The sequence below is a fragment of the Bombus terrestris genome, chromosome 5, assembly GCF_910591885.1.
Source record: "Bombus terrestris chromosome 5, iyBomTerr1.2, whole genome shotgun sequence".
NCBI lineage: Eukaryota > Metazoa > Arthropoda > Insecta > Hymenoptera > Apidae > Bombus > Bombus terrestris.
In genome coordinates this window covers 4,220,411-4,234,918 of record NC_063273.1, presented here as the reverse complement: position 1 = coordinate 4,234,918, position 14,508 = coordinate 4,220,411, and the positions used below count along the sequence as shown (strand labels likewise).

Here is a 14,508-nt window from a genome sequence, read left to right as displayed (position 1 = left end):
GGTCAGGAAAATCAATAGAACACAAACAACGGTGTAACGATGCCGCGGTCTGATAGCGGCCGTGGCATGGCGGCACGACATTCCATTTTGCGGCTTATCGCGTGCGTTCCGTAAGGTCAGTGACAAAACGAGCCGTGTACCTGTTACCACGATGCAAAGCTTTTTCCTTGAGATTCGCATAAATCGTCCACTCCCATCCCGTCAGTCGTCCACTTTTACGAGACGTACTTTGGAGAAATAACACGTTGTTGCAAGAAAACGAATATCAAGTAGAGAATACCAGGATATCAAGGGGAACGAAAGCTTTTCGTACAAGTAGAAGACGAGATGTCACGCGAACCGATTTTCATGGACCCAATTTATTTGCGCATCCTTCCGTTGCATCGCTTCACGTTACACGTAAGATATTTCGTGACTATGTGTTATTTCTTCTTTCTTCATATTCTTTGTTTTCTTTACGGTAAATGGTCGTTGTTCTGTCTCATTTATTTCATCGCAGAAGGAACAGCGGCGCGATAGAGCCTGTTTTACGAGACTCGTTCTTCTCTCGATCCGAACAATATTTTTCCCTCTTCGTGAAAGCAATCTCGATGCAACGATTCGTAAGAGAAATAGATACTTTAATGTGGATGAATCGTGCGAGATATTCTTTACACCGTTTCATACCGTTTTGCGTACGAACCACGTACACACTGATATTCGCGTAAAATTTGATCGATACAACCTACGTCATCCACGTATCTGTCATAATCGGAACAGTATTAAACTTCTACGTGTATTGTCTCGTAATGTGACCAATTTCAGTACATAGGTATTACCGGATAAGGAACAAGCGTATCAAAGACAAATACAGTGGGAGCCAAGGTGTCGAATAAATAAATTCGGATCGCGATATATTGGATTGGCAACTAAGTGATTGCGGATTTTGTCATTAGGTGGTATTGACAGAATCCGCAATCACTTAGTTGCCAACCCAATATTACGTTCCTGGATGCGAAAGGATGGAAGTGATTACGTAGCAATTTCGACAGACGACGTAGAAATTTGTTTACGTGGGACGAGTGGCAAATTAATAGCGAGATAACCGTGGTATTCTGCGAGTCTCTATTTTATTTCGTTAACTAATTCCTCCGGAAATATTCGTCGATGCGTTGAACACCTCGATGAAATATCAAGCGAATAATACAAAGCGAACGTTAATTGTCACTTGAGAAACTGTTTCAATTTGCAAGATCTCTAAAACCTCTAGATCTTCTTAGTTTACTTACAAGTCACTGTATGAAGTTCTTCGTGCGACTGTCGAAGATTAATTAGCTTTTCTCTGCCTTTGTATATTTACTTAATGCAGAAACGCGATAACCACGAACTTGTAAACGAGCGAAAAATGCGACGAGACGATTCTACGAACGAGCGAATGAATAATTCCTCGAGACAATTTAATAAATTTTAGATCAGCTAAAGACCGACAGACGAGTCTGTTAGAGCAATGACAGCGCAACTTGATCGATGACGTTCCTTATCGTTGGCTGTTTAAAGGTTAATGCGAGAGAAGTAATAGATCGGTCACGCGACGATTAGCTCGTGAAACAAACAGTACGAGAAACTGTCTCTTATGATTAATATACCTTTATATCTGAAGCTCAACTTTTCCAGTACTTGTTTGAAAAGTTGAATATTTCAGTCACTCGAAGATAGTCCAACTCCATTTGCAAATGTCTCCGAACCAATTGTCCACGAACGGTCACGGTCATCTCGTTATATGCGACGAACCGTTTTCTCGGGACGAGTTCGTCTCCGCTCACTTTCACGGAATTTAATTTCGTCGTTTTATCCCGATGACAACAGGCCGTTTCGATGACAGCGTAAAACGGCTGCGAAAGTGTTCTCGCACAGCGGAATCGCGACAACTCTGCCGTGAAATTCCGACCATTTGCCAAATACTTGCAGCATTCCTGATCTCCTCGACAGACTGCTGCCAACGGATGTCAAGGAGCTCGTTTAAAGACGGATCGCCATAGAAATCGCTAGTTCCTTTGAAACTTTCAAAGCTGCTAGGTAATTCTTCCTTTTCCCTTCTCACGGAGAAAGTCTTTGCGGAACAATTTAGTATTATCGTCCTTCTTTGGCGCGACGTTCCAAGGAATTATTGGAAAAGAAGAATTTCTTCAGTCAGATCGCCATTTCAGTGTCAATAATTATTCCTTCATATTCTGCCTGGAACGAATCTCCAAGAAATCTCTAGTTTCGTTCATCGTCGAACGAAACTCGATTCGTTTTACATTGCCTCGTAATAGTCTAATACATCATACTGACCGTTTATTGGATCGCAAATGTCCACGCACACGGCGTTAGGTTTCGACTGCTCCACGTTATATAATTGGTAGGATCGCATTCGCGGTTCACCGTCGATCGCAGCTGGCCGTCGTAACTGTGATTAATTAATTCGAGCCTCGCTCGTCAATGTTTATTACCTCGTTTCCTGCCATACTCTCTCGTGCTGGATTTCTACGAGACCGGTATCAAAGCGACCGCCGATCAAATTGAATTCTCTGTTTGATCTTTCCAACTCTGGGCTACCTGTGCCACGTTTCCGTGAACGCGTCTCGTAGGTAATTACAGGTCGCAAGCTGAATCTAATCAATTTGCCAACTGTTCAGGTTGTTATTTAAAATGGCACACGGGGTTTCAAGGGGGCATTAACGCGGACGACAAAGGATCTTCGCCCGATTAAATATAGAAAATACAGGGGACGAGTTGTACCGCTTGTAATGTAATAATTGCGCGGAGTCAGAAATTCAATTAAAATTGGCTCTTTGTTGAGATTATTAATGTTTCCAGCGTTTTGATAGCGATTTAACCCGCGTGACGTTCTGTGATTTTAGCGAATGAAACGCCAGAACGTTGAAAATGAACTAATTGGTTTAAAAGACCGATTGGTTTATTCGCTCGCGTTACGGTGAAAATCGAATTAGGGTATTATGGAAATTTCTTTGGAAAAATATTACCAACTGAAACGGAGATAATATCAATAGAAGGTATTTGTAACGTCCATTAGTGGCGTTGTATAATGCTTTCTTCGATTGTAATTAAACTATTAATAAACTACGAGTTATATAAATGGCGTTATATATTGTAATAGAATTTGACAAACGTGCAGAACGTAAATATTCTGACGGCCGAATCGAATATCGATGCGTTTCAAGCTGTTTCGAGGGCCGATATAATCACGACACAGGAATCATTCGCTCGCTACGTCAGCTGCAACTATCGATTGCAGTTGAATTTAATTAATTTGCCAGCCACTTATCGCGACATCGACGAAATACACGTGCGATGTCGATCGTTTATGACTGTTCATTAATCTAGCGCGCCACGTTGACCACCGTGGAACACGTTTTATCCCTAAAAACTTGGCTGGTCAGCTTTTAAAAAACGACGTTCGCATTGCGACTTAAGTTTCAAAATATTGCCTCCGTTGTTACCTCAAATAGTAATCGATCTTAAGCAAATCGTAGTCTATTCTCGATTTCTGTGCTCTTTGAAATCAAAATTTGACGAATTACTTTCCAACCTTTCACGTTTATCAGAATTTTTCATATTGTTGAGGTTCACTGATAGAAAAACGAGTGGATGAATTTGTAATAGAAAAATATATTTAAATAGATAAAGGTATATAAGTATAAGTTTATGCTGAGCCAGATCCTTACTCTCTTACCAGGTATGTAAATATGAAACCGGAATTTTTGTATAAAAAGTACACGTTTATTGTATGAAAATGATTAAAAATTGTCTGGCAATTGGTGGATGCCGCGCAGTTTAGTGATAACTACATTAAGAGCTAGGGCCAATAGGCAAATTCCGGTTTCATACTTACAGATCTGATAGTGTTACAATACAATAGAATCGATAGGGAGCACGTTCATATATTAACAGCAAAAGGACATTATCAAAAAAGTTAACCTTATAGCTGTAGCTAAAAGCTACATGGAACATAAATAGAAATCTATTTATTAGTTTCTTTGTTCCTAGACCTCGTAACCCAAAATATAATTTATATTCAGGGGCACAATAATATGGACCTCTCCTTATTTAGAATATTTTTGTTTCACCAAATTCTATTCTCTGCGTAATAGCGGTCTTCAGGTTGCGGATATACATAAATAAAGATGTAGAGTCTTTCTTGAAGTAATTATTTCAACACAAATAAAGCCTAATATAATATAAAGCAACGAATTAATTAATTAATAAAGAATTGCATTATGAAGAAACGAAGAAAATTTACATCTTTCTATTTTAATTATTCCCATTCGCGAATCCTCGTGTAAATAACTTTCCATACAATTGCCAGTCGTCGACGTTTACGTTTGGCGAAATGCAACCAACGATCCAACGGGATGTAGATTCGTGTTTGCAGGAGGTGAAGCTGCCTCGACGGCGCAGCGGAATGCGCAACGTCTCGTGGACTTGTTAGGCTAATGGAGGACTGAAAATTCAAAGGCAAATACCTGCGCGGGAATTTACGTCCAGCAAAGGCGATTAAGTAAATCGAATTTCGAATTGAATCGCCGCGACGAATCGATTGTACCAAATTATTCCCGATTGTTCGTCCATGCTCGATGTCATATTCCATGTAAATTGGTTCCGGTAAATAATATCATCCTTCGTTTTCATAATTAGACAATTAAAATATATTATCGTGCTACTCTGTCTAAAATGGAATATCGACGATCAATGAATTCAAATTTGAAAGCGTTTTCTTAATAGAATCTTGAGATTCTTGCGAGTGAAATAAGGAAAAATGAGAATAAGAGGAAGAGTGGAAGAGAGGGAGAGAGAGAGAGAGAGAGATAAGAAGAAAAGGCAAACAGAATGAAGGGAGAAATGAAGGCGGGGAAAGGGGAAAGTTTCAGTCGTTAACGAACGACCCACTCAGAATCGGGTATATTTCAGCGAACCGCTTCGAAAAGGCTGCCGGTGACACTTGAAATCTCGGCCTCATTATATCGCGGTTTCACAAACGTCACTTCACCAACGTGCCTCGTTGGCTCAGTCTAAAAACTAGGTTGTCGTAAGCCACAGACCAGTCACGGGGGTGCAAAACAGCGAAATGACGAATACCCGCGCGGGCAACAGCTTACGTATTTTTATTTGTTCACGAATGATGTTCTATTCGTACATTTAAGCTATTAAAATCAGTTTTACATACTGGAAGAAAAATAAGGCAGTATCATTAACTGTATCGTTAATATATTTTTATAGATACAGCGTAGAATAGACGTGGAATTTAATATCGGATGAGAATGTTTCAATTTTTAAATCTTCTAGAAGACTTAATAACATTTAAGAATAGTATCAGTCGAAGCATTCGACACAACAAGCTACAAAGTCGGAACTTGCGTTTGATATTAAAAGCTTCCCTTGGCATACACCATCGACGTCACTTTACGCGTGGCTTTGTTCCGGTTGCGGAAAAAGTGGGTTACGAACATAACAGAAAAATTGTCCGCAGGGATACGGACAGGGGTTGAAAATATGAGAAACACGGAACGAAAGAGGGACAACGGATCGTAGTTCCCTCGTGTCATATTCTCGTTGTTCCCTCGTCGGTCGTTTACAGGATATTCCTACATTTTGCCGTTTAAACGAGTCGAATTAATAGTCCAGTGACCAGAAATCCTGCAGCGTCGGTCATTACGGTCTCTGTCTTTACAGAGGTTTAACGTTCCAGCGTGGAATTTGATGTTTACATCTCGCGAATCTCCACTCGATCGACTGTGTAGTCAGTGGGAAAAAAGAGGGCGCAAACGAATCGGGGATCGATGACTGAAGTGCCGGACTCGAATGTTTTCGCCATCGAGTGGTAAATATCTCATATTTTTGCTTTCACAGACAGAATAATACTTTTATTATATTAGAATTATCTTCAAAACCTGTATACTCTCATTGCCCTTGATTTTAACATATTCTCTATTGTACGATAAACTTTTGGAGTAAACGTAAAGGGAACGAATAGAAGGTGGAATCGAGACAGGAATAGAAGGAAATCGTTGTGCGGGAAATCAGCAACTGACGGGTGTATTGCCAGCTGCGGCACGTTACGCGGCGAGTGTCAGAGATTAACTGTCCCGCAACTGTAACATCTATTGTTCCGGCGTGCATTCGAAACGAGAAGTCGAACAACACGGAACAGCGGCGTATGCGACATCGGAGAACGAGGGGGTTTGAGATTACCAATAAGGTACGACCGGTTTCGGTCGAGAAACGCGCAACACGTGGCACCGAGCATCGTCGAAACGAAATCCGACGACAATCGCGGCTCGTTTAAGCATTAATGCCACCCTCGACATCCGCGGCTCAAAGAAATCACGATGTCTTTGTCCCTGATCATCGTTTAAACTGAAACACTGGAATAAAGTGGTGTTTTGGCGAGCAATTCGCTCTTCGATTATCGGCTGTTTGATGAAGATGTTCCAATATTGGAATATTTCGAAACAGGGAAATGAGATCGGAGAGCGTCGACGTTAAGGAAGTTTCAGAAGTTTAAGAGACAGTTGCGCGGTCGAACGTGAAATGAAATTTTTAATGGGGATAATTTCCTCGAGAAAAGAGGGGATTAATAAGAAGTTCGTGTCGATGGAAGGACTACGATAAAGGAATTAACACTGTAGCAAATAAGCTACCGACTTTACTTGCCAGTCCATGTACATCGGCAGTAATTTAGAAGGTCTTCTCTATTTTCTTCTCTCAAGTTTCCTTCTTTTTTTACGTTTCTTCCTAGATAACTTTAGTTTCCTGTTCCCTGGTTTCTACTTTTATCTGCTATTGTCCTTGCCTCGAACACCCTACCGATTTTGCAAGAGCCCATGGGCGCGTAATTCAAATTTTCCTGGCCATTTCCTCCGTCGTGACGAAAAGCAGCACGATCACTCCATTACTTCCGCCAAGTTCCGTATCTCATCGATTCGTCCTTCGAATGAAACTTCGCTATAGCTCGTAAAAGGTGTTCGTCTATCGGTCATTAATGTGGTTGGCGAAGCTTTAAAGATTAACGATCGACCGATTTAACTTAGCTCGGGTTACTTACGGCCGGGAAAACGTATCTCTCTTCTACTGGATGGTTTAAAATACGCCGTTTTCTACGCTCTCTAGATATCAGCTGGCGTGTAAATCACCAGGACACTCGAGAAACCGCTTCGAACGAAACGATATCGTTTAAAGGAAAACGAAATTTGAGCGCTCCACATACAATACGTTTAATCTCGATTGCCTTCTAGTGACGTGTAATTTCAAATATTTCATTTCTTTCCATCTACTTTTCCTTCTTCTCGATGTTCGGATATTGGAATCTGTGGGTGAAAGTCCTAAAGCTTAAAAGAGTCGTCGTTGCTATCTTTATTTCTTAAAACCGATAGCATACCAGATAGAAGCATATCTTTCAGAAAAGATATAACCCACTTCCTCAAACTTTAAGCTACCATTTCCGAGAACTCCAAGAGTCATAAATGTCAGGAAGAAACCTCGTTAACTAACCAGAACCTACCATATTCACGAAACTGCTTAAACATTCGCGAGCTTTATCATTTTCCCAAGTTTTCCACGGACCTCGTAATTTTAAATCTCGTAGTCTAAATCCTGGGCAAACTTGGAAACCGTGAATCGAACGTCAGGATATACGACGATTTGGCGTATCGATTATCTCGTGTCAACCCTTCTTACACCGACTTTCTGTCACTGGTCCAGGCAAAAACATCGTTTTACCACGTCTATTTTCTCTCTGTTGGAGGTTTCTAGGAAAACGCGACGCGTTTTCGCTTCAAGACGAGTTTCACGAGCTACCGTTATTATCATGGACACGTTGGGCGCAAGTAATCCAAGGAGGATTTCTGTAAAAGCAGCTCGCCATTGTTCCTGGCCGTACAATGGCAGAAACAATGCGCGAGATTATCGAGAAGAGGATAATCCCGAATTTCATTAGCGCCCAGTGGAAATCCTCGTTAAATTTACGTTGTTTTTATCCGATGACGAACGCGAACGCTCGAGTGTGCAAGTTGACAGAAACAAAAGGAGAAAATAGGTTCGTAAACGTTTCTATTCGACGGAGCTAAGGGATGCTTCAAGCAATTTCACTGTATACGAATTTTTATACGAAAACACCCACACAACCGTAACAGAGGATAAATCTTCGAAAACCAATCCGTTAAGCTTATCGGTAGAGGATTGGTCGGTTGGCTTGTAGCGTTTTCATACAGGCGAACTGGCAGCTTTGCCCGGGGAACGTCCAACGCGAGAAATCGTAAAGGAGGTGCTTTCACGGTGGAAATTTACGAGTAACAGAACGACGTTAACTTCGCCGTGGAACGTATCGGCGAGAGATGTTGCGCTTGCCAGTAGAATAAGCGATTAATTATCAGACCTAGAATTGTTACGTTGAGTAAGAAAATCGTGGTCAGACTGAAAATTTCTTTCGATCAGGGTAAATGAAATATAAAACTCACGTCGCGATTGTAAGGTAAAAATGAAGAAACAGCGCCTCTGTTCGTACACGTCGGTAGCGCGAGACACAAATGTTTGATCGAAAACGAAGACGAATTTTAAAAAGGCGGTAGGAAAATGTAGAATGAACGAGACTCTCGATATAAAAATGGAACAGTATGATTTTCTTCGTTACTCGTGAATAGGCGAGAGTTTTTTGGCGCCGCGCTGGCACGAGTGGCTCGCGTCGACGCGCTCACGACAGAAAATTCCGCGGAAAACGCTGATTCCCATGCCAGCTACACGTTGCAACTTCTCGTTTTCAAAGCAACGCTTTAGATAGAAAAGCACGATATTCCGAGCAAACGCGAACTTTCGCGAAATAAACGTCACGAATTGGCAGCCACGCGGAGAGGGAACTTCTAAAATTCGTGTATCGTTTCTGTTATCGGTTAAAATAACCATACCGTTTGCGTTCGCACGGTCATCCTACATATCGAAAAAGAGCAAAAGTGCTCGGAACGATCTTGAAATTAAAAATTCCAACAATTTGATAATCCAACAAAAATTCATCGAAATAAAATATCTAAATTTTTCGGTGGTGTCATTTTATTACACGCCCAAACCAAAAATAAAAGGAAAGATCGTAACAAAAGACAGGCGCAAAGTCGCAGAAACTTCGGTGACGCGGATCTAGGCCGATCGATCGGTCGATAACGATCGGCCTAATATCATTTCCTCTGTTGGAAGAGCGGAACATCCGCCAGGGGACAATGGGACGTCGGTCCGTAGCCCTGATCGCACAATCGAGCCGGCGACAATGAGAAAAAGACTAAACGCGATACTTGCCTTCGACGAGCTGCTCCTTCTTCACCAAGATCAGAGGAATAGCTCCGGAGTTGCTCATAGTCCCCTACTCCGATTCGCTTATCGAGTCCTCTTCCGTTCACCGGTTCCTCGCTTTTCACCCGCGCGACACCAACCTCGATAACATCCAACCCCGCACTTGTGCCGATTTATCGCCACGACAGTTGCTATTCTCGCGCTCGATGCTGTAACACCGTGTCCACGCGACGACTCGCCGATCCTCTCCGCTCCTTCTTTCACGATGGCTTCTCCACGATCGACTGATACAAACGTCGAACCGAGAATTAATTACGAAATTGTTTGGTCATCGCGACGATAACAGGCTCGATATATGATTAGATAAATTACCTGTTTGTCACTTTGTCCGTAGAGATCAATGGCTTTTCTTTGTTGACTGATCACGCGATCGTTGGTGGAGGCTCGACGGTATTATCTGAAAAAGTTTCGCTGGCCCATCGTGTGTTTCCTACGCGGTTCTATGTATTCTGTTCGAAACTCTCTTCGGATAAAATCGAGGGCACGAAGCGTAAATGCAAAGAAAAACTTTGTTTGTTGTTCGTGTGTTTCACGATGGTCGTTCGATCGAGCTTTGCTTCTTCGGGATACAGTGCCGCAACAACGACTCCAATAAAAGCGTCATGGGTTTCGCAGAGGCGGAAGATCCCCGTACGAATCTTTTCGATGTACACAGGAATGCAACGCGAACAACACGAATCAGCGAGGCACACACCAACTACGATTCTTTCTTCTAATCGTCGATCGTTGATAATCGTATTCGCGAAAGAAATCCAGCGAAACGATCAAACAGAGGGTAGCATAGAGCAGCAGGGATTCAAACAATGAAAACTTCTGCTTTTATATTCCCTGGGAATTGTTCGATCGACCTGTCCAAGGGTGAGACACGGAAGGGGCGTTCCCAAGCAAGCTGAATGGATTTCCGGCCGTTTTCGAGAACGCTTGGGGACGCTCATCGATCTTCATTTAGACCGACTTTGAGGAAAAATTGAACAGTGGCCACGGTATAACGAAGCAACCGGGTCAATCGGGTCAACCGGCCGCTTCCGGTATCATGGATATTTTCGATTCTCGTATTACCATCGTTTCGACCAACTTTTAATTTATGCGCACCAGGTTTCGATGAAAACTACCCACTTAGGGTAAACGGACGTCCAGTTCACATGGACGGAATTGAAACAGACTTTCGGAAGTTCGACCGAACGATAGATTCGTTCGATTTTATTTCAACGAGTCCGGGAATTTTTTTAGATAAACGGAACCGAGTTTGAGTTCGGTACAAGCGGAGAATTAATAATGAAAACGGGATGATACACGGAACACGTGTTCCCGATGAAAAATTAATCCCCGGTACGAGGTACAAGGAAACTGTGTCATTCGGTTGATTCGATGACACCCGGGTGTGATCGATTACGCGATATAATTTTGGTCCCTGTGGATATAGTTGAAGTAAAGCAGAAAAGTAGGGCGGAAAATAAAATTGCAACGCATCGAATACAACGTACGGAGAAAGAATAAGATTTGCAACAAAAATTCAAATATTTTTATGTTCGATATATTTTTATGTTATGTTGTATTCGATAATATTTTGGCGGAAAAATCAATCTGTTGAACGGGTGACATTGATACGATACGGCGGAAAGGGTCAACTTTAGCTGGTTATTTCATCAACGCGTCACTGATCGATCACGCGTTACGTTGATCCCACCCTGTTTGTGTCATATTGTATCGACGTGTAAAACTTGGATGTGCATACACCACAGCCAACGTTTATAACAACTAGTGCAACTTCTGTACGGTAATCTATTTGCTCCGAAACGAACGAACTCGCTGAATTGCTTTTCCTTTTTCACTGGTCGAGCTCGGATAAATTTCATTCTGTGTATCGTTCCAATTTCGCCTTTCAATCAGGGCTCGAGAAATATTATAAACTATCGAGGAAGAAAAGTTGGCGAAAAAACTATCTACGATCTACGCCATATCGAAGGAAAGCTTAAGGAACTTAGAACTGTGATACAATAACTTTTAACAATATAAACGAACGGAGCGATATTGTTTCTGCTGCAACCATCTGCAGTATCAATTTCATACACGTTACACGATTTTATCGGGCAAAACGATATTTCGCCTGTGAGGCTTTACACATACAATACCTATATCGAGCGCAGATACTTTTCCAAACAACGTAGACAGCCTGTCGCGTGCTACTCGCCGTTTCCGTCAATGGACTAAATCTACCAGAGGAGAAAGGAACTCGGTATTTTTCTTTTCATACGAATTATAACTTCTTCGCGACCAACACATAATAATAACGATTTACTTGTTATTATAAAAGAGAAAGTACACTCTAATACAATAATAGGGAAATTTAACGAACACTTGTTGAACATAATTCGATGAAAATATCGGCCAGACTATCTGGAATCGTGCCTGCGCCTATTCGACCTGGAAAAGCCAGATTCGATTAATTTTAACGACAACGATATGCGTTGTTCGCGACGATCTCGTGCGTTGTATTCGTGCCTGCTTTATTAACGAGAACCGCGAACAAAGTGGAGCAATTAAACCAGCGAACGAACCTCAAACGAGCAAAATGTTTTTAGAATATTACAAGGGAACAAAGGGCGCCGTATCGAGCAACAAGTAATCGCATCGTATCTTCCTAACCAATTACACGTCGCTCGGATTAGATCGCGCTGACGTAAAATTCGGTTGAAAATTGTGAGAAGCGAACAAACAAACAGGAGTGTGTTATAGGAAAGAGATAAATCATCGATCGATCCGAGGCAAAGGATCTAACGTTCCGAGCAAGATTATATCTCCGTATTTCTTCCACCCGGCACGTATTTATATGCACGTCGAAAAGATGAAGTAAATCCTGAACGAGGAAGCTCGTGAAATTTTCATCGGGTCTTGTCTTCGACGCTCCTCGAACTCATCGATTCGTAACGTATAACATCTCCAACTTGCCATAAAAAAGACAAGGAGAGATGTTTCCTCGGAAAGCAACGAGGAGAGAAAAGGAATCACCTGAGATCATCCCGAAGAAGCCAGCTTCCCCTTGACGCGCAACACTACTGCCCGCCTCTTTCAAGCCAACTGGCAGAAAACGAGTAAAAAGAAAGGAGATTCGAAAGACCGAACGCGCACACGAGGCTGCTGCTCTCGATCCCCGATGGATCACGTGGCTGGATCGGCGGTTCAGGATCCCGGCCAGTGTCAGCTCACCCCCGGTTCAAGCTGGATCGATGAAGGCTGCTCCTCGCATCGCACGCTGCCTGGGTCTCCTCTCTCCCGTATATCGACAGTTTCACCTTTCGAGACGCCGTGAATCGAGTTCCACGATTTCGTTCGCCGATCTTCCCACTGCTCGATCCGAATCCAGAGGACGGATACTGCTCGTGCGGACGAACTAAACCCTCGAGTTAGTCGCACTACCGCGGTTCGCGATCGAATTTCAACTGAACGCGGGCGAAGGATCGTCTTTGAATGCTAGACCCGAGTGACAGTGGTGGACGTCGAAACGACAACCTCCAATCGACTGACCGAACCACGAGCAAGCAAACGACCGAAGGACGATAGACAGACGGGAGGAGTGGAGCGATATCGTAGGACGCCACCGATCGTCAGGATGGAGACGCACAAGTGGTTTTTCGCGTTTTGTCCCGGGGGTTGGTTGCTCTCTCTGCCCCACTCACCTGGTATCCGCGTAGGGTGCGCACCTACTACTACCCACTGGGTAGCTACCTCTGCCACCCACCCGACCTAACCCGTCACCCACTCTGGCCACCCCACTGCTTCACTCGCTAACGCCACGTTAGGAACTCCCTCTCTCCCTCTATCCTTTTCTTTCTCGTTCCCTCCCTATGGCTTTACCGTGCGCCACTCGCTCCGTCTCTCTTCGGGTTTCGCGGTCTCTACCCTTCCTTCCTTCGACATTCGAACTGGTTTCCACCGTCTCTATCGACCCCGTTAAACGAACGTTTGGCTATCTTTGTCCGAGCTTCGCGCGCTCCCGGTTTATACTCCCGTCGACAGTTTACACCGGCGCGGCGCCGCTTTTCTTCTACGATTTTCTCCACCACCACGAACCTCGTTACCTTTCTATGCTTCTGCTTCTTCACCAACCACGCTGTAGTTTCTCATTTTGTCACGGCGAACTTGCTTCATGCTGCTTATCGTTGTTGCCACCGGTGTGCTTATTACTTCTACGTCCTCTCGGTTCGAGTCTGTTCTCTACGTGTCTTCGATGCTTTACTTTAGGTAACTTCGTTTACGTTCCGCCTATTTCCAGTAAACTTTCTCTTCGCGGCTATTTCCTCCTTTCGCTTTCTTTGTCAAACGAGTTTGTTACTTTTCGTCCGTTTCCACTCTTTGTTGCTAATAAAATTTCCCCTAATTCGTCGCTTGGTGGTACCTGTACGTAAGCCAGATATCGCGTGACTTTTCTCCTCGTCGTGCACGTCTTTCTCTTCGGGACGACGTCGATACGTTTCGACGCCGCACTTTCGAAATTTCCAATCGTTCTAATTGGTGAAGAGCGAAGAGTACGATTTCTATCAATAATTCCGAGAACGTGCGGTCTATCCACGGCTATAGTTACGTCCTACTTTTTATTTAAATGGCAACTGCGCGGCCTGATAGGGATGAACGTCGATGAAAGTTTGATGAGAGACCCGTCATAGGGCGGTTGCGAAACGATTAAAGTTTCACCGGATTCCGCTCACTGATTCTCCGCTTTCGTGATTCATGGGTACGCGTCCGACCGAAGATGCGCCCTACGGACGCGAATCGTTCGTTTTAGACGCTTGTTAATATCGATTTGGGAAAATTGGCCTCGACGAAGGTAAACGACGATAAATGGCTGAAATATGGATTTTGGGATATCGTTCAAGGTATTTTCTAAATCACCGATCTTTGTTACAGTCGTTTGGTATTTCCAGCACGAGCAAATGCATTGGTATTAAGCATTTCGCGTATCATTCGTTGTACACGACCATGACGCAAAATAGCAAACGATTGTTGACAGAATCTCATCCGATTCGCGTTGTCGAATCGAGCTAAAAAATGATCACTCCGATCGAGAACGTCGCCGTAAAGAAATATCCGCTAAATTAGAAAACTGCTCGTTCGAAGAACCGTCGAGTTCCACGT

General features: G+C 43.2%; 1 protein-coding gene across 6 annotated transcripts in view; it reads right to left on the bottom strand.

The window, feature by feature from the left end:
* The window catches only part of LOC100649574 (solute carrier family 12 member 4), a 99,407-nt gene that overhangs the window by 55,894 nt on the left and 29,005 nt on the right, over positions 1 to 14,508 (bottom strand). The window contains exons 1-3 of one of the 6 annotated variants that reach the window (XM_048405738.1): positions 12,583 to 13,030; positions 9,688 to 9,838; positions 9,322 to 9,599 (exon numbers count right to left, since the gene is read on the bottom strand). The exons of 3 other annotated variants lie outside the window; for them this stretch is intronic. In XM_048405738.1, the coding sequence (XP_048261695.1) occupies positions 9,322 to 9,379 (58 nt within the window). In that variant the 5' untranslated portion in view covers positions 9,380 to 9,599; positions 9,688 to 9,838; positions 12,583 to 13,030. Of the gene's footprint in view, positions 1 to 9,321; positions 9,600 to 9,687; positions 9,839 to 12,582; positions 13,031 to 14,508 lie in introns of those variants that run through there. 2 more of the 6 variants (XM_020863128.2, XM_020863129.2) reach the window with 2 other exon arrangements.